This window comes from Ailuropoda melanoleuca, chromosome 16 (genome assembly GCF_002007445.2).
Source record: "Ailuropoda melanoleuca isolate Jingjing chromosome 16, ASM200744v2, whole genome shotgun sequence".
Classification (NCBI taxonomy): domain Eukaryota; kingdom Metazoa; phylum Chordata; class Mammalia; order Carnivora; family Ursidae; genus Ailuropoda; species Ailuropoda melanoleuca.
The window spans coordinates 567,309-595,306 of record NC_048233.1 but is presented as its reverse complement, the minus strand read 5'-3'; the positions used below and the strand labels follow the sequence as shown (position 1 = coordinate 595,306).

The 27,998-nt window shown below is 46.6% G+C and overlaps 2 protein-coding genes across 4 annotated transcripts in view; one reads left to right on the top strand and one right to left on the bottom strand.

Annotated features, from left to right (window-relative positions):
* The first annotated feature begins 27 nt into the window (after positions 1-27).
* On the top strand, positions 28-26,517 carry SLC25A18 (solute carrier family 25 member 18). 2 transcript variants are annotated; one of them, XM_034645192.1, is made up of 10 exons: positions 29-2,003; positions 8,618-8,865; positions 10,166-10,288; positions 10,519-10,574; positions 11,697-11,787; positions 15,707-15,825; positions 18,318-18,480; positions 19,741-19,895; positions 20,410-20,485; positions 20,922-21,063. In XM_034645192.1, the coding sequence occupies exons 2-10, from the start codon at positions 8,846-8,848 to the stop codon at positions 21,061-21,063; spliced, it is 945 nt and encodes a 314-aa protein (XP_034501083.1). In that variant the 5' UTR covers positions 29-2,003; positions 8,618-8,845. The 2 variants fall into 2 exon arrangements, with proteins under 2 accessions (XP_034501084.1, XP_034501083.1); XM_034645193.1 differs by lacking the exons at positions 20,410-20,485; positions 20,922-21,063 and adding an exon at positions 26,383-26,517 and having other exon boundaries at positions 28-2,003; positions 10,133-10,288.
* Positions 22,692-27,998, bottom strand: part of ATP6V1E1 (ATPase H+ transporting V1 subunit E1) — a 32,404-nt gene continuing 27,097 nt past the window's right edge. For both annotated transcript variants that reach the window (XM_002926726.4, XM_034645194.1), the window contains 2 exons: positions 24,831-24,918; positions 22,692-23,289 (listed from right to left, as the gene is read on the bottom strand). In XM_002926726.4, the coding sequence (XP_002926772.1) occupies positions 23,227-23,289; positions 24,831-24,918 (151 nt within the window). In that variant the 3' untranslated portion in view covers positions 22,692-23,226. The remainder of the gene's footprint in view (positions 23,290-24,830; positions 24,919-27,998) is intronic.

The window sequence follows — 27,998 nt, the reverse complement described above, 5'->3', positions numbered from 1 at the left end:
TAGGACCACATTTTGTTTATCCGTTCATCCATCAGAGGACATCTGGGTTGTTTCCCTTTGGGGCTACTGTGACTAATGGTGCAGTGGACATGAATGTGCAGATGTCTTTGAGGTACTGCTTTCAATTCTGGGTAGATACCCAGAAATGGAATTGCTGGATCATACGGTAATTCTGTTTTTAACTCTTTGAGGAACTGCCTTATCGATTTCCACAGCAACTGCCCCATTTTACATTCCCATCAGCAATGCTCAAGAGTTCCAGTTTCTCCACATCCTCACCCCACACGTTTTCGTTGTTTTGATGATATCACTCTAGCAGATGCAAGGTCGTGGCACTCCTCCTTGTATACATTGCCATCCCCTGCTTTGTGGCTGCCACTTTAAACTCAATAGCCAGCCAAACTTTTCTTCTCTACTCTTTCCTTACCTACCCACTCCTGCTGATGCTCCTAGTTGGGGTGATAATATATCTTTTCCTGCCGATCCATGTTTTGAACGTTATTTGTCCCTGGCATGTTTATTCAACTGCCAAGCCCTATCGATTCTTCTCAGAAATCACATCTCTTCCTTCCTGCATGCAGTTTTCATTTTATTTCTCGCCTGGATTATTATAATCTCCCAGCCTGTCCAAACCCCTTGGTGCTGTCATAAACCTGAACCATCCCCTATGGGCCCCTCCTCCATATCCTATATCAGCTTTCCATTGGCCACCAGGAAAAGGGAGGGAGAAAAGTTATTTAGTGAACACCTTTTATGTGCCAGACACTAAGTACTAAATGTACTGAATGCTCTCCATCTAAGGACTGAGTCTCATTTCACAGATGACGATGTGGGCACAGAGAGGTAATTTGTTTAAGGTCACACAGCGAATAAGTAGTAAACTGGAATTCAAACCAGTTCAAAGGCAGTCTTAACTCCAGGGCCAGTTCTTAACCACTCTGCTGTGCTGCCTCATAGCACTCCTATGAAGTAGCTATCTCAGTCCCCCTGTGATGAAAGGTACTAAGTTAAATAACTTGCCTAAAGTAAGGTAGTTATTAACTTGGAAGCTGGAATTTGAACCTGGGTCTCTGACATCAAAGTCTGTCCCATGCTGATTCTTAATCTCTCCCAAACCCTTGGCCAGACAACAAGGTCCTCTACCTTTGGGACCCAACGTGTTACAGCTTTATTCTCCCCGCGACTGCCTCATCCCTTGCCCCAAATTAGACAATTTGCCACTAAAGAGAAGCCTGGTTTCAATTTTAACTCTGCCTTCAGTTGTCAAGCCCAAAACCAATGACTACTTCCTGAAACCTTTACAACTCTCTAAGCTGGAAGAACTCAGCTGCAGCCCGGAGCTCCCAGGTCAGCTGTAATAGCTGTGAGGGCAGGGAATGTGCCCCATCAACCCTGCAGCCCCCCACCCCCAGTGGAGCACACAGTAGACCACTGAAAATACAGAATCATTGGAACAGGCAATCACCCACCCACAACCACAAAAGTGGGGGAGTCTGAGAAGCAGAGGTTAGCTTCTGGCCCCAAAAGTCTGGCAGAAGTGTTTGCATTGCATTGATTTTCCATTGTTTGTCCTCCTCCCGGACTTCCAGATCTCTGAGTGGGTGGTGAATTTCCCCTCACCCCCACCCCCAGGCTGCCTGAACCAGCCTTTTACCAGCCTGAATTTTTGTACCAGTCCTACCACAACCAAGTAAACAGCCACCTGCTTGCCACCTGGGGAGGTAGTACTGGGCTTGGCTAGGTTGCATAGCCTCTTTGGGGATTCATTAGAACCCAGTCTGCAGGTGTGGCTGGTGGGAGAGGACCTGGGGACTGGAGTACAGGAGGGTAGCTTTGTGACTACCTCCCCTCCCCTCCTGCCCCAGGTGCAAGGGCTGGGTAGGCATGAGGAAGGAGAGCCGCTAACAAAAGAGGATTGTAAACCACCTCTTCCTGCAGTTCAGCAGTGATCTGGCTTGTATCTTGGCATCCAGAGAAAGCAGAAGTTTCCTTACCGAAAGCAGGTAAGTGTTGGTCTTGTCTGTATCAAGCTTAGAGTTGGGAGGGAAAGATCCACTTCTAGCAAATAAACAGTTGGTAAAGAGGGCAGGGCAGCCAGTGGGAAAGGGTCTCGTTTCATTCACTGCACAGAGTTGGAAGGAGGTGGGCAAGGGAAAGCGGCCACCCCCTGACAATAGGACATCCCAGGCAACATCTAAGTCAGAAGGTAAGTTATGTCCTTGGCACTGCTAGTGTAAGGGGCTCACCCCTGAAGAACTCTCACTTGCCCTGCTAATTAGAGGAGGTAGAGAATGGTCCTCTTCCCTGAGTGTCTCCTCACAGTGTGAAGAAATGGGGGCAACTAAAGAACAGAACTGACTAGATCATGATAAGACTGACTGCAAAGTTAAAGGCAGGGGTCCCCCTCGTGGTTCATTGATTCCAACATCTCTATTGAGTGCCTCTGCACCAGGCTCCAGGAGTAAAACCCTAAGACTGCCTTGCCTCTCCCAGTAACTTATTCTGATTGGGGGTGGAGTCCAGAAGACAAACCACTATAATACAGTGCAGTACTTGCTATAACTGGGTATTAAATGGGATCATAGAAGGGGCTTGTGGGAGAAGCTGAAGCCCAAAAACAATTTGTAATTCATCAGGTAGAGATGGGGAAGAGTGTTCTAGTCAACAGGACAGTATCTACAAGGCTCAGACGCAAGGGACTGTGACGTGTTCTGGGAAGCGAGAGTTCCCGATGGCTGGCAGGGAGAGCAGACAGAAGGGTGATTTGGAAGACACAGTCAAGTAGGAAAGTAGGGTCCAGGTCAAGGAAAGGGGTTGGGAAACTGTCCTGAGAGTGGTGGGAAGTTAGCAATGCCCTTTAGGTGGGGAAGTGCTTAAATGACAGGCTAGCAATTGGGACCAGACTTGCCCTTTTGCTTGCTTACTTGGCCACATTTTGTTGTTGTTGTTGTTTTTAACATTTTATTTATTTGATGGAGAGAGAGAGCGCACACAAGCAGAGGAAGCGGCAGGCAGAGGGAGAGGGAGAAGCAGACTGAGCAGAGAGCTCAATGTGGGGCTCGATCCCGATAACCTGAGCTGAAGTCAGCCCTTGACCAACTGAGCCACCCAGGCGCCCCTTACTTGGCCATATTTTTAGAGCTTGGATTTGAGGGAAGCAGGACTGAAGGCAGGGGCAGAGTGGAAAGGCTGTCGGGTGCTCCAGACAGTGGGTGACACCCATGTGGTCAAACAGTGGCTGGTGGGCCCACGAGAGACTAGGACAGCTTTTTTCTACCCATGATGAAGGACCTGTTTACCCCCACCCATTATGGACAAATAATTTTGTAAAAAGTAATAAAAATGAATTCTAGAAAAATAGAATTTTTTAAAATGATAAAATATAAGCTCACATTTTTCTTAGTAAATTCTAAAATATGGAATTCCTTAAGATACCTTAAAAATTTCTAAGCCTTTACTCTCAATTTCTGTACTGTCACAGACCAGCACTGAACCAACACCCGGTGTAGCACCAGTTTTAGGAGGAAAAACTTCCAGAGCAAAGTGACTGATTACTGGTGGGGGAATAAGAGGGAAAGAGTGAATTAAAGATCCAGACTTGGCCTGGATAATTGAAGGGCTGACGGTGCAGCTTTCAGAGCTAGGGAGCCGGGGAGGAACAGCAGGCCTAGAGGGGTGACACAAGTACAAAGAGATATTACTATACTGCGTGAGCCCAGGCCGCTGAGACGGGGACAGCCTGGGAGCTGTTTAAGATAATGGTGAGGGGCTCAGGGCAGAGAGCATGAGCTGCAAGTCCATTAGTCATGAGCAAGTAGACAATGACTGAAGCCCAGGAGAACCCTGGCCTGCTCTGGTCCCTGCTCTGATCCCTATTCATCCCTCTGAATAGATGCGTCTCTGGACAGCCTCATTCAAAATACAATCCTGGGAAACAATGTAATAAGAATTACTTTAGGGGCGCTTGGCTGGCTCAGTCAGTAAAGCATGCAATTCTTGATCTTGGGGTCTTACCTTACAGTTTTCTGTGCTTTCCAAATTTTCCAATTTTTTTTTCTAGTACTTCAAATACTTTAAGAAATAGAACAATGGTTCATTATTAACAAAAAAGAACTGAGCACTACCTAAGCATCTGTTAATTAGCTATCTCCCAAGGAAGCACACAGGATGGGACGAGACAGGGTAAGGTAGGCTGGCTGGGCCCTGCCACGGGGACTCCCTCCCAGCCCCACCAGGACCTGTTGCCTAGGACTGTCCTTAGCCAGCTTCTTGTTTGCAAAACAGCCTGCAGTAGGGTGGGGAAGGGATAAACCATTCCATTGTGTATAAATACACACACGCGCACACACACACACAGGCACACACACACGGAGCAGGGATGCTCCTGGAAATGGGCATCTAAGGGGTTAAAAGACTAGCCTGGTGCCACTCACTAGCAGAATGGTGTCCTGCCTGCCAAGTGAGGGGTGCCTTCTCACCGACTTCCCACAGAGTTGGAGGATACAGTTCCCAGAGTCTTGGCTTCTCTCCAAGTACCTCTCCCTCCCTCTGGGCAGCTTCCTCTCCTAGCCCGTCTTTCAGTTCCTCAGCGCCTTAGGTTTCAGGCCTCCCCCAGCTCAATGGTTCTTCAGCCCCGGATAGTCGCCACGTCCAGGCCCTTTTTTCTTTAAAAAGTTCTCCCAGGGGTGCCTGGGTGGCTCAGTTGGTTAAGTGTCTGCCTTCGGCTCAGGTCATGATCCTGGGGTCCTAGGATGGAGTCTAGAATCTGGTTCTCTGCTCAGTGGGGAGTCTGCTTCTCCCTCTGCCTCTGCTCCCCTGCTCCTGCTCTCTTACTCGCTCTCTCTGTCAAATAAATAAATAAAATCTTTAAAAAAAAAATTCTCTCCCAGCTATCCCTTGTCCTCTGCACCCTCCACCACCCTAGTCATTTTCTCTCTACTTCATTGCTTTGCCATGATGCCACCTAACTGGTCTCTCACAGGAAATTTCCTTTTCTCAACCCATTCTTCCTGAATTACTGTACTCATACAACATTCGACATGATAGTTTCCCCCTTAAAAGCATTCAGTGTTTTCTTACTGCCTATAGGATCAAATTTGTGAAAGTTACTTAATTTGGGGGGCACAAAGTGTATCAGGGAAGCCCTTGGTTCTCCACACCTGACCTAACCTACTTTTGCAGCCCTTTTCTGCCGTTCTGGTAAGCCAGCCAGGGCAGTGAGCTGTCCCTCAGCCCTTTTCTTGGCCCCCTGTGCTCACACAGTGTTCACATCCAGGCCGCCTCCCCTTTCTCTTCTCCTTATAAACTTGCCCTTATTTTTTAAGGCCACTTCTAGGTCCTTCTCCAAGCCAGCCCAGAATGACCTTGCGCATCTCTGAATGCTTACAGTACTCACTGTTAAGCAGCTCAATTGCAATGAAAAGGAATTTGAGAGTTCTTTACAAGTTTTGTTTATTAAGAACTCTTTGGCTACCCAATTACAAAAACTAATTCTAATTTGCTTAAGACAATAAGTCGATTCAAAACTAACAAAAAATTCCCAGAATAATAACAACACAAAGACAATAGGTCAGTTCATTAGAGGGATAGTGGAATATCCATCCCTTTGGTTCCCAAGGTCAGGAAGGAAGTGAGTCACTGTATATAATCAGGGCTTCACACTCCACCAGAACTCTCTGCTCTCTCTCCTGTGGTCCTGCTTTATTCATCTCTTGCTACAAAATCATCTCTCTGTTTCCCAAACCACATGACAGTAAACATGACTGCAGATAGGTCCCGAGTGTTCTATGTTACAGACAAAAACTTGAAAGAGGCTACACAGTCTCTCTCTCTTCTAAAATACCTATAGAGGAGATTGAATAACCTAGCTTAAGTCAGGGGCCCATCCCGGATAACCAACACTACCCAGGAGAATATTGTCACATTTTAGGAATATGGCAGTCCCCACCAGGGGACTGGTGAGGGAGAAGGGGGTTCCTGGAAATGGGGTAATGAAGAGTCCAACAGGTGTGTCACTACATTCCACCCTTTGATGCCTGAGGACATACAAACACATACCTTTCCCATACATCCAGATTTCCTCCTTTTTTTTAAGATTTTACTTTTTTTATGTAATCTCTACCCCCACCCTGGGGCTTGAACTCGCAACTCCAAGATCAAGAGTCACATGCTCTACCGACTGAGTCAGCCAGCGCCCCTAAATTTCCTCCTAATATGGTTCAATAATCATGTGTCAAATTATAAGCGCCCTTATCTTTCCGATGTGATAACTCAGTGCCATGACCAGATTCTGCATCCAGAGGCAATGACAGGGAGCCTCTGTTATCCAGATAAAGATTTTTTTAAAAAATATATCCAGTCCTTCCCCACCTTGGCCCCAGAGAGTTGCAGAGGTACATCCTCGTGATTCTGGTCCCAGTCTTAAATAATTAGTATTACTACCCCAGCACTCCCCAAATACTCTAATTTCCTAAATTCTATTTAAAAAAGAAAGGAGAGGGATGTCTGGGTGGCTCAGTTGGTTAAGCGTCTGCCTTTGGCTCAGGTCATGATCTCAGGGTCCTGGGACCAAGTTCCACATTGTTGGGCTCCTTGCTCAGTGAGGGGCCTGCTTCTCCCTCTGCAGGCTGTTCTCCCTTCTCGCTCTCTGACAAATAAAGGAGTAAAATCTTAAAAGAAAAAAAAAGAAAGAAATATCTGTTGTTCAATAGTCTAATGCATAGGGGCGCCTGGGTGGTGCAGTCGTTTAGCATCTGCCTTCGGCTCAGGGCGTGATCCCGGCGTTCTGGGATTGAGCCCCACATCAGGCTCCTCCGCTGGGAGCCTGCTTCTTCCTCTCCCACTCCCCCTGCTTGTGTTCCCTCTCTCGCTGGCTGTCTCTCTCTCTGTCACATAAATAAATAAAATCTTTAAAAAAATAGTCTAATGCATAGAACACCCCTTAAGTAATAAGACTAAATAATTTGGAAACACCTGGCTGGCTCAGTCAGAGGAGCCCATGACTCTTGACCTTGGGGTCCTGAGTTCAAGTCCCACATTGGGTATAGAGATCACTAAAAAATATATAAACTTAAAAAAGGCTAGATAGTTTAATGAATATCCTTTTGTTTGTTAGATTCTTTGGCAGTGTAGGGAGCTCCTTGGTTAGGCAAATGGCTGCCTGAGGGCCTGGCTTGCTGGCAGAATTTCCCCTCAGGTCCTGAAGAACAGTGCCGAAGAGTGCCAAGTGGGAGGGCATGCTGTATCACCCTAATAGGAATAGAAATCTATTCCTATCAGGGGTAGAACCAGGAGAACCCTAAACTCCGAGAAAGTGGGGACCTAGTTATTGTTCTCAACTATATCCCTGCTGCCTAGAACTGTGACCGGCACACAATAGGCCCTCCACAGGTATTTGTAAAATGACGAACACTTGGGTCTATGGGTTGCCTTAGGGATTGAGCAAATATGGACCCTGTTGCCAAGTGTGGGATTTTTGGAGTGATGACTCCTTTAAAGCCTTTGTTGGCTGGCTGTCAGTTTCCTCTTTGTTGACTTGGTTTGCTAATGCATTCACGGTGCCAGAAATCTTGTCATGGCATAGCCTTTGAATACTAAGTCTGTTCCAGGGAACTGCAGGCCTGGGACTTCCAGTGGCCTGGCCCAGTCTTGGGCTGGGGGGGTGAGGTCCTGTCAAAAGCATGTCATTTCTCTGCTCAAAACTCTCCAGTTGTTTCTCTCTTCATTCCTAATAACAGCCAAAGACCTTCTGAGGCCTTCTGGGGTCACACATCTCTACAATTTTGCAATTTTGTCTTTATTACCCATGCCTTGTTCACTCTTCACTGGCCACCATGCTGTTCCTCTGTTCACCAGCCTCACTCTGGCTTTCAGGGCCTTTGCATTGGCTCTACCTGAGCGTTCTTTCCCAGGTACCTGCACGGCTCACTCTCTCACCTCCTTCGAATCTTCAAGTCACCTCAATGAATCCTTTCTTGGTCAAGCCACCAAAACCCCACCCCACTGACATTTCCTGTCTTCCTTCCCTTCTAATTATTTTCCCCCAGAACATTTATCACTATCTGTTTTCCTTAGGATTTACATTTCATGTATTGTCTCTCCCCTCCTTTAGAATTAAGGCCCTGAGGGGTGCCTGGGTGGCTCAGTCAATAGCTTCGACTTTTTGACAACTTTTTGACACCGTCTCTGGTGCTTTCCATATGTATCAATTACAAATAAGTCCAGAGACTTAAGGCAGCTTAGTCTTTCAACAGGATCATAGTAAGTTTAGAAAACACATATTATGAGCCAAAAAGTAACTTCAGAACATTTCAAGTGTTTTTATTATAGTTTGGGGACACCATGAGATGGATTCCTAGTCCATTGTAACTCTTCTTGAAAATCCCTCTTTTGTACCCATCAGCTTCCATCAGCATTACTCCCATAGGCTTCTTCCCGATGCCCCAGAACTCCTCTTCCTGACCCTTAATTTGGGCCGACTGTCCTCTCTCATTGCCTTTCTTCTGATCTCGATCCCGAAAGTCCAAAAGGTCTGGGAAGGAATAGGAACAGAGCAAGTTGGCAGCATCAGTATATTAATAATGTTCTGTCCCAGCACATATGTGTTTTCTCACACCAGGAGGCGAGTGTTGTTCTGACCATTTTGTAGAGGAGAAAACCAGCCTGTGGAGGCTTGCCAGGAAGGCGGCTCAGGCCAGACTCCACTGACATCCGTGTTCTATCCATTCTGCTGCGGTGGGCCAGAGCCAAGGATATAGACACTACTTCTGCTTGAGCCAGCCCTCTCCCGTGAGGAGCGGACAGCCTGTGTCCCAGGACCCACCAGCAGTCCTTGGCCCCTTGCAGAATGTCCAAGCAGGATTTGAGGTAAACTGGCTGAGACAGCCGACTCTCTGGGCTGAGTTTCTGTGGTAACAACACATCATTCAGCTTCTTTTCCAGATTCCTGAGTCCAGGGGAGGAGAAAGTGAGACTCATTTTCCCCCAGTATGCAAAATATATGTGTAAAATTTGTAATTGTTTGAACAGCATCTTCTCAGATGGCAAAATTTCAGTCACAATTCTGTTTGTTTTTACAAAGTTGCTTGTTTAGTTTGCTTATCAGGGTTCAGGTGTGAGAGAATCTATTATCTATTCTTACTACTTCCAGGTAATCTATCTGCAAATATTTTGCTCACAGTCTGCCCCTGGCCTGAAACAAGAAAATATTACTAAGTTCCAAGGAGACTGAGGAAGCTTTATTTTCTATCTTCAGGCTTCCAAAATTCCAGGATGAGGGGCTCACATTATGTGAAGTGTGACTTGACTTTACTTTTGGCTGGATCAGATAATCTCAATATTTCAGTCCTGGTGCTCCTGTACAGACTGAAGACTTCATTGTCAAAAATGTGTGTTCTCTTATTATAAATAATAGCTATCATTTATCAAGTGTATTAACTTACTTAATCCTCACAAAATCCCTTGAGGGCAGTTTTACAGAGGGAAAAACAAAGGATCGGAGAAGCAAGGTAACTTGTTTAAGGAAACAGCATAGCTGGGATTCGAATTCCGTCCTGACTGACCTTAAGCCTGAAATAAAATTGCAGTCTGTTGGAAAACTTTTCCACATGTGGCTCTAAAGGTGAGGACCAGCCAGAGAGCAGGCCCTTGATGGAAGCTCTGAGGGATGGCTCTGAGGGGAGCTGAGGACTTCCTGCACCCTGGTGGAGCCCCAGGGGGCAGAGTTGGCACTCTAGGCCTCCTTCCCAAAAGCCTTTGCAGCATCCTAGCTTGAGGAGCATTTCCCTGGAGGGAGTTAGAACAAGATGTCTCAGCCCTGGTGAGTGCAGTGCCCCTGGAGGGGGTGGCCAGACACTCTTGGCCCCCAGGCCCTCACCTGTCTTTGTAACTGGACCTGGGGGAGGGAGCCCCAGGTTGGCTGTGGGAGGGGCTGCTATTGGGTAGGAGGCTGAGGAGAGGGGTCTCTGGTGTGGAGCTGAGGTCCCAGGAGGAGGAGCCATTGTTCTATCTTTTCCCCCTCTGTTCCTGCTCTCCTGTCTCCCCCCCTTCCCCCACCCCCATCTGTCCTGGCTATATATGCAGCTTTCTGCAGCCAGCCTCCCTCTGAGCTCCCGCATCTCTCTGCCTCCCTCAGTCATTCTGTGCCTCCCTCCTCCTCACGGCCTAGTGTCACAGCAAAACTCATCAATGGAGGTGTGGCAGGGCTTGTTGGGGTGACCTGTGTGTTCCCAATCGACTTGGCCAAGACTCGGCTGCAGAACCAGCATGGAAAAGACATCTACAAAGGAATGTAGGTATTGGTGAAGGGAATGGGGTGAGTAGGGAGAGGGGGACTCCTGGGGAGGGATATGGGGCCTCATTCCTTCCAGTCTCTTTATTTAGGGAGTGCGCGCATTGTCGGGGTGGGGGGAGATGATCAACTGGAGTGTGCCCAGCGGGCTTAGGGCACCGAGTTCGGGGAGGGGGGTTGGTGGAGCCTCTTGCTCACCAATGGCTTCCTTTTCTGGCTTCTGCTTCTAGGATAGACTGCCTGATGAAAACCGCCAGGGCAGAGGGCTTCCTGGGCATGTACCAAGGTGGGCTTATCATGCACCCCTGGGGGAAGCCTGGCTTGGGCCAAGTGAGAACAGAGGGTGCAGCCCAGGGCACCAGACTCTGTGGCTTTCTAGAACATTGGGAAGTGGCGCTGCTTCTGCCCAGGGCCTGGGCTAGGGTGTTCCTAAGCCACATTTGCTTTTGACAAGCCCCCATGTTCCTTGGTGGAGATAGAGGCAGTTAAGGTGAGGTTTGGGGGGGCACCAGTGAACACAGAGGAGCTCAGGAGCCCCAGTTTCCATCCTGGCACCACTGCTGTCTCACTGTGTGATGCTGGAAGCAAGTGGTCTCCTCACCTCCCCACCCCCATTTAGAGCTCTCAGGGCATCACCTACTGAAAGCAGAAGGGGAAGAGGCTGACGGGGAAGAAATGGAAAGGGTTTTGAGCTCCTGTGAGGGAGTTACTGGGTGGCTTTTCCCTGACACAAGCCAGTGCTGTCCCTGTCCCCTGCAGGGGCCCCATCCAGGGCCACAGCGCCGTGATTAGGGCTTGGAAAATGGGTACAAAGAAGGAGCTGATACTCTAGTACCCCTGAGAAATAAAATAAAAACCTCTGCGACTCGCAGAACTGCCGGTGGGAATAGGCTAGTAAAGCAGAGAGTACTGGAAACCAGCCCCTGGCCCCAGGACCTTATTAATTAATTTGGGGAGCTGTTCACTTATCGAGATAGACAGCACTCGCAAGGACGAAAATAACTGCCTAATAACTGCACCAATGATCCCATAAAGGAAACACATGCTTCAAAAAGGAAAATGTGGAGGGAGGAGTCAAAGTAAGAAGGTGAAAAAAACTTTCATGTTTCCATAAAATAGGCAGAGGAGCCCTCCTCAACGCCTCCCCCACAAGACCCCAGTTACTCCAGAAACCTGCCTGGCTAGGTGTGATAGTATGTTGTCCACATGACCGACAGACTCAGAGAATTGTCATTTTTTTTTTTTTAATTTAAAGTTATTTATTTTCAAGTAAGCTCTGCACCCAGCATGGGGCTCAATCTCACAGCCCTGAGATCAAAGCTGCGTGCTCCACTGACCGCACCTGCCAGGGGCCCAAGAAGTCTTACCTTTGAGCTGGCCTTAACTTGTCCTGGTTTTTTACTTCCAGGAGCTGCAGTGAACTTAACCTTGGTCACTCCGGAGAAGGCCATCAAGCTGGCAGCCAATGACTTCTTCCGGCAGCTGCTAATGGAGGATGGGTATGGCCAGGTGGGGGACTGTGGGGTGGAAATCCTTCACTGTATGTTTATAGTTTGGGGGGACAGTGACGGGGAGAGGAATGTATTGGTTTACCTGTCTGCATGCATGTGAATATGTGCACACAATGGCAGAAGGTTAGTGCTATGTTTTGGCAAGTGGAAAGTGAAAGGAGGGGGTGGCTCAGTTGGTTAAACGTCTGCCTATGGCTCAGGTCATGATCCCAGGGTCCTGGGACTGAGTCCCGCATCGGGCTCCCTGCTCCAAGGGAGCCTGTTTCTCCCTCTCCCTCTGCCTGCTGCTCACCCTGCATGTGTTCTCTGTCAAGTAAATAAATAAAATCTAAAAAAAAAAAAAAAGTGAAAGGAGAAAATGAGCTGGTGTAATTTGAAAGTTCTAGATGATAGATAGATAGATAAGACCATTACAGATTACACATATATTCATCAAATAGCCGATGAACAGATTTTTCTTTTTTTTTTAAAGATTTTATTTATTTATTTGACAGAGATAGAGACAGCCAGCGAGAGAGGGAACACACGCAGGGGGAGTGGGAGAGGAAGAAGCAGGCTCATAGCGGAGGAGCCTGACGTGGGGCTCGATCCCGTAACATGTGATCCACACCCTGAGCTGAAGGCAGACGCTTAACGACTGTGCCACCCAGGCGCCCTTGATGAACATTTTTTTCATTTCATGTTTTCATTCCTTTTTTTTCATTTGTACTGAGATATAACTGCAGCACAACACTGTGTGCATTTGTGCAGCGTATGGTTATGCACTGTGTAAGGATCTGGTAGACATGAGCTGTGAAGTATTGACCACGATATGGTTATGCACTGTGTAAGGATCTGGTAGACTTGAGCTGTGAAGTATTGACCACGATATGGTTATGCGCTTTGTAAGGATCTCAGACATGAGCTGTGAAGTATTGACCACGATATGGTTATGCGCTCTGTAAGGATCTGGTAGACATGAACTGTGAAGTATTGACCACGATATGGTTATGCGCTTTGTAAGGATCTGGCAGACATGAGCTGTGAAGTATTGACCACGATATGGTTATGCGCTCTGTAAGGATCTGGTAGACATGAACTGTGAAGTATTGACCACGATATGGTTATGTGCTCTGTAAGGATCTGGTAGACTTGAGCTGTGAAGTATTGACCACGATATGGTTATGCGCTTTGTAAGGATCTGGTAGACTTGAGCTGTGAAGTATTGACCACGATATGGTTATGCGCTTTGTAAGGATCTGGCAGACATGAGCTGTGAAGTATTGACCACGATATGGTTATGCGCTCTGTAAGGATCTGGTAGACATGAACTGTGAAGTATTGACCACGATATGGTTATGTGCTCCGTAAGGATCTGGTAGACTTTGAGCTGTGAAGTATTGACCACGATATGGTTATGCGCTGCGTAAGGATCTGGTAGACATGAACTGTGAAGTATTGGCTACGATAAGCTAACATCCATTTACTTCCTATGGTCACCCCCAAAAGTTGTTTTTCCCTTGAGATGAGAACTTTTAGGATCTGTTCTCTTAGCAACTGTCAAATGTACAGTCGAGCAGGGCCAACCATCGTCATCATGCTGCACCACATCCCATTACTTCTTACCTTGTAACTGGAAGTCTGTGCCTATAGAGCACCTTCACCTACTTCTTGTCCTCTGAGGACCACAAATCTGATCTCTTTTTCTATTTATGTATTTCAGAGAGAGAGCAAGGGGGGAAGGGGCTGAGCAGGGAGCCCAACCTGGGGCTGGATCCCAGGACCCTGAGATTGTGACCTGAGCCGAAGGCAGACACTGAACCAACTAAGCCACCCAGGCGCCCCTATGAGTTTGAATTTTTTTTAGATTCCGCATGTCAGTGAGACCACTCGGTATTTGTTTTTCTCTGTCTGACGTGTTTCACTTAGCATAACGCCCTAGAAGTCCATCCATGTCTCAAATGGCAGCATTTCTTTCTGTTTTATGGCTGAATAATATTGTATTGTATATATACCAAATTTTCTGTGTCCATCCATCTGTCCATAAGCACAAAGATTAGATTGTTTCCAAATCTTGGCTGTTGGGAACAGTAGTACTGTGAACGTGGGGGTGCAGATAGCTCACCAACATAGTGATTCCATCTCCTTTGGTTGTATACCCAGAAATGGAATCACTGGATCCATTCTGTTTTTAGTTTTTTGAGGAACCTCCATACTATGGAGGCCACTATGTTTCCCATAGTGGCTGCACCAGTTTGTATTCTCACGGACAGCACACAGGCTTCCCCTTTCACCACATCCTCACCAGCATTTATCATCTGTCTTTGTTTTTTCTTTTCTTTTTTTTTCCCTCCTCTCCCCTCCCCTCCCTTCCCCTCCCTTTTCTTTTCTTTTCTTTTCTTTTCTTTTCTTTTCTTTTCTTTTCTTTTCTTTTCTTTTCTTTTCTTTTCTTTTCAAATCCTGGCCCTGGGGCTCCTGGGTGGCTCAGTCAGTTAAGCGTCTGCCTTCGGCTCAGGTCATGATTCTGGGTCCTGGGATTGAGTCCCACATAAGGCTCCCTGATAGGCAGGGAGACTGCTTCTCCCTCTGCCCCTTCCCCTGGCTTGTTCTCTCTCTCACTCTCTCTCTGTCTCTCAAATGAAAAAATAAAAAAATTAAAAAAAATGTCCTGGGCCAGATGGTTTCCCAGGGGAATTCTACCAGACATTTTTTTTAAATAAAGATTTTATTTATTTATTTGAGAGCAAGCAAAAGCGAGAGAGATCAGAGAGGCAGAGGGAGAGGGAGAAGCAGACTGCCTGCTGAGCAGGGAGCCTGATGTGGGGCTCAGTCCCAAGAACCCTAGGACTATGACCTGAGCTGAAGGCAGATGCTTAACCAACTGAGCCACCCAGGCGCCCCTTATCATATGTCTTTTTGATATTAGCCATTCTAACAGGTGTGAGGTGATATCTCATTGTGCTTTTGACATGCATTTCCGTGATGATTGGTGACGTGCACATTCTTGTGTACCTGTTGTCACTTGAATATCCTCTTTGGAAAATATCTTTTCCAGTCTTTGTCTATTTTTTAATTGGATTATTTGTTGTTTGGTTTTCGTTTTGTTTTGTTTTTACTACCCAGTTATATGAGTTCTTTATATATTTGGATATTAACCCCTTGTCGGATATGTGACGTACAAGTATTTCTCCCCGTTCCACAGGCTGCCTTTTCATTGGTTGATGGTTTCCTTCACTCTGTGGAGCTTATCAGGTTGAAGTGGACGCACTTGTCTGTTTTTGTTCATGTGCTTTAGGTGACCCAATTAAGGAGTTTTCCCTGCATTTTCTTCTGGGAGTTTTATGATTTCAGGTCTTATATTCAAGTCGTTAATCCATTTTGAGTTAATTTTTGTGAGTCTAGTTTCATTCTTTTACGTGTGACCATCTGATTTTTCCCAGCACAGTCTATTGAGGAGAATGTCATTTCTCCACAGAGCATTCTTGGCTCCCTTGTCACATATTGGTTGACCATTTCTGAGTTTTCACTTCTGTTCCATTGATCTGTGTGTCTGTTATTATGCTGATGAATTTTTAAAAATCAACCCCAAACACTTTCTAGTACTCTGTGCCTCCCGTTGCCCTGGTGATATTGCTGGAGGGATCGGGGACAATAACATCCCTGCAATGGTAGTTTTAATGCACTAGTTTCAACCTCCGCACAAGTGCTACCTCCTTGGCAGCCTGTTTTAAATTCAGTTTCATGTTTTAAGGAGATTGTGTTTGAGGGCCAGGTGAGGATTTACCCAGCTAGGTGAGTGGCAGCTGATCTGAATGAGGCTGAGTACCATGCCCAGAAAGTTCCAACTACCAAGGGACTTGAGTAGATGGGCCAGGGTGGGTGGCAGGGCTGGCCTGTCATTGAAGGAGCCTGACTCATGGTCCCACAGGATGCAGCGGAACCTGAAGATGGAGATGCTAGCTGGATGTGGAGCTGGAATATGCCAGGTGGTGGTTACCTGTCCCATGGAAATGCTCAAGATTCAGCTGCAGGATGCTGGACGCTTGGGTGAGGCCTATCCCAACTTCACATGGGATTAGCAAAGGGTTGTGATCAGAATAGATTTCCCCATATTCTGCGCTCATTTCCAATCAGCTTTCCAGGTCAGTAGAAAAAAAATTTTTTTTTTTTTTTTTGGTCAGAGAGAGAGCACAAGCAGGGGGAGTGGCAGGCTCCCTGCTGAGCAAGGAGCCCGATGGGAGACTCAATCCTAGGACCCTGGGATCATGACCTGAGCCAAAGGCAGATGCTTAACCAACCAAGCCATCCAGGTGTCCCCCAGAAGTCTTTTTTTTTAAGATTTAAAAAAATTTTTTAAGCAATCTGTCCACCCAACATGGGGATCAAACTTATAACCCTGAGATCATCAAAAGTCACGTGCTCTACCGACTGAGCCAGCCAGGTGCCCCTAGAAGTCTTTATTTAATAGTTACTATTATAGATTTTAACACTTCTAACTCTAGAACAAATAGCAGAAATGAGAAACTTTATTCAGAAAATAACCTAATATTTCTAACAGACCACCATGACCTTTAGGCTTGATTTCCTAAAGATTTTAAGAAGTGTCAACAGCCTGAGCACAAACACTTCGGTCAGTAGACGTCATATTATGCTCTATTATATTATGCTATAGAAGCTGGCCTTTGATGGGAAGACATAACAAGGGACAAGAGAACCATTCCTATTCTTTTTGTTTTGTTTGGAAAAGAATTTTGTCCCTTTTCTAAATCCTGGTCCTCTCAAATATACCGGGTGGTGTAAGTAAGTACCAATGCATAGATTAAGAACCAGGTTTCGCTGTCTAGCAGAAGAGAGGCCAGCCCCAGTGGGGTGGGATGGAGGGCTTCTCCTCAGAGGTGAACCACAGTGCCTGCATGAAAGAAGCCAGCGTGGGAGGTGCCTAACCTAGCACCTGGCAAGGCCCTCAATAAACGTGGGTGCCCTTCCCCTCCTCAAACCCACTGTGAGCACGTACTGTGCTAGAATTCAGCCAACTTTCTACGTTGGAGCAGACTAGCGTGGAGCACATGAAACTGCAGCAAGAATAAAGTTTGGGCACTGGAAACCCCTGTGTTTTGATCTATAAGGAGTTAAAGCTCTGAAACATTTTGTTTTTCAACTTGGGTGAGAGTGTTAGTACTCCTACACCATGTAAAAAGAAGGGAAAGACAGGCTAGGAATGAACGGGGGAACTCTGGATACTTAGGGCAGACAATGGGGAAAATAAGGGCCACTGATGAACTACCTTCCTCAAGCTCATTGTCTGAGCCTGCGCCCGGCTCTCTGCCTCAGGAACATATGGGCAGTCAGCAGTTTCTCAGGGTGAGCTGCCTTCCTGGTGGCTGTCAGACAAAACTGGGACATGAAACCACTTCCTCACAGCAAGAGCATAGAGTCTAGACAAAGCTGCTCAAATGGGGAGAATTAAGAAAACGAATAGTCACACAACTGCAGCACACTGAATCCTGTGGTCATGAACGGAACTCATCCATGGCTGAAATGCTGTGCTTGAAATGCTCAGGAAAAAACCAATTCCATTCTATTTTTTAGATGTTGAACTCATCCAATTATGGGCTCTGAAATATTCAACTAAAATGAAGAATCAAGTTCTATAAAATGGTGAAGGGTATAAAGGCTATGTTCACCTGATCTTGGAATAGTAGAGGGAGGGGGCACCTCCGGAGGCCTGAAGGAGATAGATTTTGGACAAAAAGAATTTGCTGCTTTACACATTAGGCAGAAGGAAGTGTGACTCCAATGTCCCAAAGTGCCAGCAGGACAAGAATATGTAAACAGGCTCAGAGATGGGTTAGAAGTAGAAGCCGGGTCAAAAGCAGAGCTTTAACAGGAGGCTGAGGGACTGGGGCCTGAAGCAGGTGCGGCTGTAGCTCCCTGTGGAGGAGGCCGGGCAGGCTGTGGCTCTTGGGAAGCGCCCCGTGCAGCAGGGACGACACATTAGATGACACTGATCTTAGAAAGATTTCCTTAAGGGGCGCCTGGGTGGCACAGCGGTTAAGCGGTTAAGCGTCTGCCTTCAGCTCAGGGCGTGATCTCCGCGTTATGGGATCGAGCCCCACGTCGGGCTCTTCCGCTATGAGCCTGCTTCTTCCTCTCCCACTCCCCCCTGCTTGTTTTCCCTCTCTCACTGGCTGTCTCTGTCGAATAAATAAATAAAATCTTAAAAAAAAAAAAAAAAAGAAAGATTTCCTTGGAGCCAAAAATCAATGTTCTTAAAAGAAGACAATCCGGGGCGCCTGGCTGGCTCAGTGGGTGGAGCGTGCGACTCTTGATCTTGGGATCGTGAGCTCAGACCCCACGTGAGATTTAGAGATGACTTAAAAATCAAATCTTAAAAGGTAAGTAATATAAAATTAGGACGATCCTCAGAATTCTAGTAGGGATGTCAGCCTCACCTCTGAGCTGTCCCAGGGTGAGGAGGCGGGAGGCATGTTCCCTGCCTGCAGCCTGCCTTGTGATGGGGTCTGTCCTCTCTCTTTCAGCAGTTCGTCAGGGTGCAGCCTCAGCACCATCCTCCTCCAGGTCCTACACTGCGGGCTCCGTTTCCTCCCACAAGCGCCCGTCCGCCACCCTTATCGCCTGGGAGCTGCTCCGCACCCAGGGCCTGGCCGGGCTCTACAAGGGTCTGGGTGCCACTCTCCTCAGGTGAGGCTTTCTTCCTGACTTTGGGATACAGAAGGGCCCCGGGGGGCAGGGAGAGTGCACGGAGGGCCACGGGACTGCGGCCCCAATCTGTCGCTGCATTCTTCCTGGAACACTCAGACCCCACAGAGCAAGCTATCTCCAGGCTTCCTATTTGGTTCAGAATTGAGCAGAATTGCACAGGCGCCTGGAAGACTAGTTTGAGGCCCCTTCTCCAGTAACCGGACCACATGAGTATGGGATGTTCTGTGGCCCAAAGGCACCAAAGAATGCCCTATGTACGAAGGACTTTGGATCATTTATAAGTTTTTTTTTTTTTTTTAAAGATTCCATCCATTTATTCGACAGACAGCCAGCCAGTGAGAGAGGGAACACAAGTAGGGGGAGTGGGAGAGGAAGAAGCAGGCTTCCAGTGGAGGAGCCTGATGTGGGGCTCGATCCCATAACGCCGGGATCACACCCCCAGCCGAAGGCAGACGCCCAACCACTGTGCCACCCAGGTGCCCCTGGATCATTTATAAGTTAACAAGCCCAGAGACCCCTCGTTTTACTTGGCTACTTGGCCAAAATCCTTAAAGTTGATCAGAAGTGTCCCAGGCCAGGGGCTAATTTTTTCCTATCACTGGGCAATTGTTGAATGAACTTCACCTTCCTGCCCACGCCACCCCCTTAACATGTAGCTTATAGAGTTGTTTTTTTTTTTTTAATATTTTATTTATTTATTCGACAGAGATAGAGACAGCCAGTGAGAAGGAACACAAGCAGGGGGAGTGGGAGAGGAAGGCAGGCTCACAGCGGAGGAGCCTGATGTGGGGCTCAATCCCATAACGCCGGGATCATGCCCCGAGCCGAAGGCAGATGCTTAACCTCTGTGCCACCCAGGTGCCTGGCTTATAGAGCTCTTAACCAGCCACTCCCTCAACTCACTCCCTCTTACCTTAGGCCATCCACCGTTCTCACAGAGTGCGCTCCCAGTCCCTCTGCCACTAGGTCTTCACTGAGCCGCTGCAGGTGCTGGGAGGGCAGAGTGATGCACCAGGAGGGTGGGGCGGGCAGGCAGACCCATCGCTGCCCTTACACCCTCTGTCACTCCGTGTTATCACGGAGTGTTCGCAGTGCACTTCCTGCCAGGGAAGATATAGGTAACTGTGGTCTTGTCTCTGACCGTCCCCTGGACAGTGGGGCTTAGGGAGAGGCTTCCTGCCTGAGCTTGCGGGGGAGGCCTGGAGCAGCAGACAGCTCATCCCTCATCCTCTCCCGCAGAGACATTCCCTTCTCCATCATCTACTTCCCACTGTTTGCCAACCTTAACAACCTCGGGTTCAACGAGAGCACGGGGAAGGCTTCCTTTGCTCATTCCTTCATGTCAGGCTGCGTTGCAGGTTCCATAGCTGCTGTCACAGTAACACCTCTGGATGGTAAGTGCATCGGAGATGGAGGGGCTTCAAGGGTTGACTCACTTTACGAATTACACAGCTGTATAGCTGGCAGAAACTCAGCAAGGGTCTTTCCAGATATAGTAGAGCCAAGAAGACCTTCACTCTATTTCTTACCCTGACAAATCCCCTCACCTTCTATGTGCTAATTTCATTAGCTTTTTGTCCCCCAGTGGAGTTTTCAAACCTGAAGCTAAAGGCAGGAGTTAAACAGTTATGAGACCAGGCTTCTCCTATCTTCAGGGCTACACCCAGCTCCCCTAACACATAGGTGGACCTTTCTATGGTATGAGTAACCTGAAGGATCGTGTCATTTCTAATTTCTTCATTTTATAAATGAGACCCAAAGACCAGAAGAGCTTCTATTACAGATCACACAGCAGCAGAACTGGCCTCAGGACTGTTTCGTGCATGCTGGCTCTAACAGGAAACAGCTTCATGTTGGAGAGAGGGGGCCAAAAGCAAGATGTTCATGGCTTATTTTAACTTGTTTTAGTTTTGAAAACTCGAATCCAAACCCTCAAAAAAGGCCTGGGTGAGGACAGCTACAGTGGGATCACCGACTGTGCCAGGTGAGAGGCCTGCAGCCCTGCAGAGGCTGGGGCTGGGACAGTCCCCCTGCATTGCTGTCTACCTACAGCCCACCTGGAGGACACTTTTATCACTGTACTACGCTGAGCTCTGGCTTTGTCATGTTCCTTCCCCTCACCGCTCAACAGAACAGGACGTACTAGGAGCTCTTCCTCCTTCGCATCCCCACAGCATTTCTCCCACAGCCTAGTCAGACTGAGCCGATTTCCCATGGCCCAGACCCAGCTGCTTAGTAATCCACACATGCACACATAGTGGGTGGGACAAGGCTTCTACAGCCCGGGGAGCCTGCTACTGCTGTGGAAGACGACACCTACCCTCCAAGGGAAGATGTACAAACGTCAGAGGGGGCATATCACACTACTGTTCGCAGTGCACTCCTGTCAATCAGCTCACGGGGCTCTTCTCTCTCTGCAGGAAACTCTGGATTCAGGAGGGACCATCTGCCCTCATGAAGGGAGCAGGCTGCCGGGCCCTTGTCATAGCCCCTCTCTTTGGGATTGCCCAAGGGGTCTACTTCATCGGTATTGGGGAGCGGATCTTAAAGTGTTTCGAGTAGAGATAGCTGGAGCCCAAGTCGCCTGCCATCTCTCTAGCCCATTCTACTTAGGCCAGAGGGGGATGAGCAAGATGGCCGTCCAGGTTGTATTCTGTCCTCTAACCTGTAGTGCTACCTCAATCTCAGAAGAAACACTTACTCTAAGCAGCACACTGCCTAGGGTCCCATTCTCCCTTCATAGCCGCATTCATTTTCTTTGGGGCTACAGCTACCAGGGTGCTTCAGAAGCCCCTAACCACCTGCTTTTCAACAACAAAAATGGTACACGCGTGGACTGGATTAATGGCAGGCCCTTAACACATAGTAAAGATAAAAGGGTCGTTTCTACATTTTTCCTTTTCTACTTCATACTCAAACTTCATGTACTTGAGTCAGTTTGAGGATTTAGTTTTGTTAATTCTGAATTAAATAACTTATGGTTAGTTCTGGCACTGATTTGGGGGAGAAAGGAGGATCGAAGAAGTTCAAGGAGACCATGAAAGCCCTCAAAGTCAGCACCGAGTCTGAAACCAAGCGATCTTTTCAAATCGTGATGGCTGCGGGATTAGGCTGACTAACTGAGTGGCCAGGGCCGAGTCAAGGCAGCTGTCCTGCTGGCAGACCCTCCCTCCACGGCACAGCTCTCCCAGAACAATCTGTGGAACACGGTTTTAAATAAAATGGACTAAGATCTTGTCTTGTCGTTAGTGGGAGAAGCAGACAGGCCACAGTGAATGATTTGTCCCCTACTGTCCCTGCCCGTATCAGAACTGAGCTACGTCAGAATGAACACTGAAGCAGTCCCTACCACGGGCTCTTCAGAAGGCTGTTTTCGGAGGCTGGGGGACAGCCACAGGGATACTTTCTCTTTCGGTTACACAGGGTTTTGTCTTGATTCCATTCCTGCATAACTGCATTGCCTTGCGGAATGGGTTTGCTGCAACAGAGTTCCCATGTGCCTCGATTCCTTCCCCAGAGGGCTGCTGCGGAAAGATGCTGGCAACACAGGGGTCAGGTCCTCAGTAAACAATGCTTGTGCCAGGAGGTGGCATTTACATTAGTCCCCACCTCATCTCGAACGTCATGTTTATGAAAAACGGTCAGGCTCAGTAGCTGCGTTCTCTACTGGGAGGACCATGTGTGAGTGCGGACTGTGGAGACAGACCCGAGTTAGACTCCCACCTCTGCCGCACCGCAAGGCCTGGGCAGCTCTCAGTAGTCATTGGGGGAAAACTAAAGAACGCGGAGAGGAAAAAAAGGACCTGTGTGAAAGGGTTTAGGCCTGACACACAGTAACCCTTCTCCCCCAGTAAGCCCTCAGATGCTCTTCTGACTCTGCCAAAACTAATAAAACTATTTCCTCAATAAACCTGTCAAAGCCTCCAGTGGACAGGTGATATTGAACACCTGTGTGTGGTACACGTGAAAGATTCTAAGGGGCTGGAAAGAACACTTCTGGATAAAGGTCTGGTAAAAATGAGCAGGAAGTACCAGAGGAAACAGAGAGGGTTAATGGTTTCAAGTAGTGACAGCTGTCAACCAGCAACTACAGGGATTAGGAAAATGCTGCTTTCCTAGAAACCTCAGGAAGAACTTTGCCCTCGCAAACCACAAACTTGTAGCACCTTGCATAATAAATCACAACGAAATCCATGTAAACCTTTTAATAAATAAGACCTATTCATGGCTTAGATTTTAAATCACATTTACAGATGAGGAACACTTCTAGGCCCAAACAGGTGAACAGTGAAGCGACTATTGCTGGCAGGAATGCATGCCCCCCCATGCATCGGAAGCCTAAAGAGCAGAGACTTAATGTCAGAGAACACCATACACATCACCCTCTAGGCTCGAGAGCTGACAGCAGAAGAGCAGAGGAAGAGCAGAGACTCGGGGAAGCTCCAGTAACCACCATCTGATACCCTCATCTTCATGCCACAGAAGCAAGTGGAAGTTGTACTACTTTTAGATAAGCTAAGAAGGTTTCCTGATCATAGTAAGTGAAACTTTCTCTCATGTTAACAATTAGGCCAAGGGCATTAGCTATAGAGAGGATCCACTGACAAAAAACAGAGTTTTAGAACAGCAAAGAGGAAGCCACACAGATATGCTGTTTCTTCAAATATCAGAAACTTCCATACGACAGCAGGAGAGCAGTGGATGAACTCCATCTTGCCCAAAGGTTTAGTCCAAAAACTTCCTGTTGGCATTTGCACCAAATAAGGCTCCCCGTACTTCTGGCATCATCTGTGAAGAAAGAAGTTCTTTCATAAGTGTTGTCAGCTGGAGAATTTGGAAAGCACACAAATTTTCTTTTTCAAGATTTTATTTATTTATCTAAGAGAGAGAGAAAGAGTGGAAGTGGAGGGAGGGGCAGATGGAGAAGGAGAGAGACTCTCAAGCAGACTCCCCGCTGAAGGCTGGATCCCATGGCCGAGATCATGACCTCAGCCAAAATCAAGAGTCAGGCGCCCCAGAACTGCACATCTTAACTTCAAGTGGCAAGTCACTGACCACTGTGTGGCTGGGAAGGAAATCACAAAGCTAAGTGCAGCAAGTCTGTACCTTTACTTACCCAAAAGAACAGTAACAGAATCCTTGGTGAGAAACTTACCTAATCACAAATTTGTAATGACTGATTGCTTAAAGGGGATGAAGAAAAAAACTAAAACTAAAGCCATTATTGTTCAAGGCTTCTGTTAAACTGTGCTGTAGAGAGGAGATGATCCCTTAACAATATTATCACGTAACATTCTGGATCACCTATGTTCTTTCTTTCAACAAACAGTTATTGAGTGTGTGGTATGTGCCAGGGAGAAAACACATAATGCAAGTTTGTGCTGAGGCACTCGTTTGTTAGGGCTGCTGAAAAATCCTTCGGATTTAACCTCAAACTTCTCAGGCTGTGCTGTCCATAGAGAGGCCACTAGCCACATGTGGTTACTGTGTGTCTGAAATGTGGCTAGTGCAACCATGGGACTCAATTTTTAATTTTATTTAATTTTAATTTATTCATGTGTGGGTAACAGCTACTCTAACGGAGAACACAGCTTTAGGGTTTAAGTTACCAGAAAATGATACTCAAGGTCAAAACGCTTTCACTTTAAGACGAGCTAGCAGCCACAGCAGCAGACTGCCGCTGCTGAAAGAGGACCAGCACTTTGAGAAACGCCTGAATTTTCCTGGCATGTTTCCTAGAGTTCATTTGTACAACCTAGAAACATCTGAAGAGCCAACAGCCCTATGGTAATCCCTTTAAACAATATTTACTTTAGTTCCCCCATCATTCTTACTGGAGAAAGAACTCTGGGCAGCATCTCTACATTTAATAAAATGTATACATCAGAATCCTAAATAAACAAAACCCCCGTTCGACCACAAACCCACTCTCATGTAAATGGTGTCACCTCAGTAAATGCTGCATGCCTACTGCCCACTCCTTTCAAGAAAATGCCACAAAGGGGCACCTGGGTGGCACAGTGGTTAGGCGTCTGCCTTCGGCTCAGGGCGTGATCCCGGCGTTATGGGATCGAGCCCCACATCAGGCTTCTCCGCTATGAGCCTGCTTCTTCCTCTCCCACTCCCCCCGCTTGTGTTCCCTCTCTCGCTGGCTGTCTCTATCTCTGTCGAATGAATAAATAAGGTCTTTAAAAAAAAAAAAAAAGAAAGAAAATGCCACAAAATATAGAAAGAGTGACAAACCCCAAATACCAGTGAATGGACATATGTTCTCTGCACCACTTCAAAGTAACAACAGACCAACTAATAAGACGTATTCCCACACTCACCTGCTGGGCTATGAGATCCAGCCGGCTTTCTAGGGTATTGGAAACTTTTATTTTACGATCCCCATTATAGATCTCAACTCCACCAGCTCTACAAAGAACACAGGAAATAACAATTTTTATAGATTTGAGAAGACAGACACATGGTACATTTACTTTCTTTTCTGAGAAGAAAGCTGCTTTGGTGTGTGGAATGTCTAAATACTATAAGGGGCCAATAAACACATGCAAAAAACCTTAAAATTAACTCAGAAAGCTTCTGAGGATTTAAGGAATGGATGTTGATAACTGCCGTTTACCAAGTGACCGCTACGTGCCAATCTGATTTTATGTTGTAGCACCTAATTTAATTCTAATCAGTCCTCCCCAACAAAATGAAAAGGGGGAGGATTTAGTCCCAATTTGCAAATCAATCGAGCCCTCATATGATTATTTCTTAAAGGCCCAATCCTGCTAATTACCAGAGGGTACTGATAAGGCCATATTCACAACTGGAGTATGTGTCAGATTAAAGGTACCACTGTAATCTTGCACCAAACTGGCTCTTAGAAAGTCCTGCCTCTAGCCACACCTCACTTCTGTTGTTCCTTTCCCCAAAGTTTTTAGCACTTAGAGGCTTAAGGCAAATAAGTCAGATTCTATTACAAGGAGCCCCCAGGAGCAAATTTCTTTTGTACGTTAGAATCTTTTTTTTTTTTAATTTTTTTAAATGTTTTTATTATATATGTTAGTCACCATACAGTACATCCCTGGTTTTTGATGTAAAGTTCGATGATTCATTAGTTGCGTATAACACCCAGTGCACCATGCAATACATGCCCTCCTTACTACCCATCACCAGCCTATCCCATTCCCCCACCCCCTCCCCTCTGAAGCCCTCAGTTTGTTTCTCAGAGTCCATAGTCTCTCATGCTTCATTCCCTCTTCTGATTTACCCCCCTTTCTTTATCCCTTTCTTCCCCTACTGATCTTCCTAGTTCTTATGTTCCATAGATGAGAGAAATCATCTGATAATTGTTTTTCTCTGCTTGACTTATTTCACTTAGCATTATCTCCTCCAGTGCCGTCCATGTTGCAGCAAATGTTGAGAATTCGTTCTTTCTGATAGCTGAGTAATATTCCATTGTATATATGGACCACAGCTTCTTATCCAGTCATCTGTTGAAGGGCATCTCGGTTCCTTCCACGATTTAGTACGTTAGAATCTTATCAAATACTTTTCTTCTTCTTCTTCTTCTTTTTTTAGAAAAGCCATTGCTGTTATTTTTGTCTTTGGTGTCGTTTTTTTAATAAAGATTTTATTTAGGGCACCTGGGAGGCTCAGTCGTTAAGCGGCTGCCTTTAGCTCAGGTCATGATTCCAGGGTCCTAGGATCAAGTCCTGCATCAGGCTCCCTGCTCAGTGGAGAGCCTGCTTCTCCCTCTGCCTGCTGCCTGAAAAGGTTCTGCAAACTGTCTTTAGAAAACTTTAATGGACGATGATGTTAATATTATTTTTGTACTCTATCTTCCCTCCCCTGACATTTGTTTCATCTGTCTTTGGTTTCTCTAAACAGATTATATCCTTCATAAGGACATCGTTGGCTCTGCTGAAATCCTGACCCCACTGTCTGTGAAAGAATTCTTTGTTCTCATGGAGGAAGTAAAGGCAGGAAGACCACTACTAAGTGAGAATGTTGACTGAAGGCCAGGCACTCACTGAATGTAAAGCCCAGGGCTGCCTGTGAGTCTTGGTTGGTATCCTAACCATTTTACAAACAAGAAAACAGGTTTAAAAAGACTGAATAAAATGACTTGATTGAATAAAACATTTAAAATTCTACTTTAAATTAGCACCGGAATAAGTCCACCATTCCTTACCTACAATTCTGAAATTTAATAAGCTATTAGAACAAAAGTCTAATTTGTGTGTCTCCAAAAGCTAAAGTGACCTCTAGTCATCTGGCAGCAAATGACTGGCGAATCTTTATGTATTTACCCCTTGCAGTGTGAATGTTCCCATTCAGAAATATTAGTATATTTGATCATGGGATGTGTGTTGGGGGGTGATGCCTCAGACCCTGCTGGGGATGTTATGTCACATGTGGTATATATTCTTTATTGCTTTTCTAAATACTGGTATTCAAAACATCTGGCCCCAAAAGTTTTAGAACTGAAACCCATTCTTTACCACACAGATCCTGAACTAAGTGTTTTATGTCCTGTCTGTCCATCTCCACAACAATGAATATCTGACAGCTGAACAACTATGTACATTGCAGGTGCCAGGCACGGTGTTAAGTGCTGTACAGACATTATCTCACTTAAGCTTCCAAGAATTCTGTGAGGTGAAATAACTGGTCCGACGGAGACTACCTAGCGAGTATGTGGCAGAGTGGAGAATCAAATCTAAATCTAATAATAACACTGAAGCTTTTTGCACTAGCTTACACACGTTCTCAGTTTATAAAGCATTTTCACATGTACGATCTCCTCTCTTTTCCTCATTTCGTGAAACAAAAAAGCAAAAGGCACCGATTCCATTTTACAAATGATGGAATTCAGTCTCCAGGTCCCACAGCTCACAAAAGGCCAACTCAGGACTCAAACCCAGGTCTGGTGCTCTTTCAACGAGGTTCACGCACCCCAAAGACTTTTCTGCAATGTTAGTCAGTATGTGCCTACATGGCATGAGACACACAAACACAATTGAAAAAATGACCTTGGCTCTGACCTCAGGAGTTCCTACTGCCTAGCCCAGGGGCACCAATCTGATCAGGGATGCTGAAGAAATGTCCTGTCATTTCCTCACAGCACAAGCATCACTGGTATTTGCAATTTTGTATCTAAGGAATCTATTAGGTTCTATTTGTCCGTATAGTAGTACTATCATACATGACGACTTGTCTGTCTTCTTAGAAACTTAGAGGCAGCAATTATCTTCCTCAGCATCTAACACTGAGATCTGCACCCAGCTTTGAGTTCTGGGCAAAGAATTAGAGCTGCCTCTCTGCAGAATAAACTAAGTGACCACAGCAAGTTAGCTCCTTCTAGACTTTGAGAGTATGTCTACTTGGTTAACAAGAGGGAACAACACAGCACTGAAAGATAAACAGCTGGAGTCACAAGTGGCGCACAGCCACCCCTCTATCTTGTGGTGAAGGGCACCTCAGAGTGAACTGTCAGCAAGACC

What these genes read in the sequence shown, in the direction of transcription:
- SLC25A18 (XM_034645192.1), top strand. Translation starts at nt 8,846, where the DNA reads ATGTCCAAGCAGGATTTGAG. An exon ending in CACAGTAACACCTCTGGATG is followed by an intron (nt 19,896 to 20,409) that starts GTAAGTGCATCG and finishes AACTTGTTTTAG; the next exon opens with TTTTGAAAACTCGAATCCAA. An exon ending in GGGATCACCGACTGTGCCAG is followed by an intron (nt 20,486 to 20,921) that starts GTGAGAGGCCTG and finishes CTCTCTCTGCAG; the next exon opens with GAAACTCTGGATTCAGGAGG.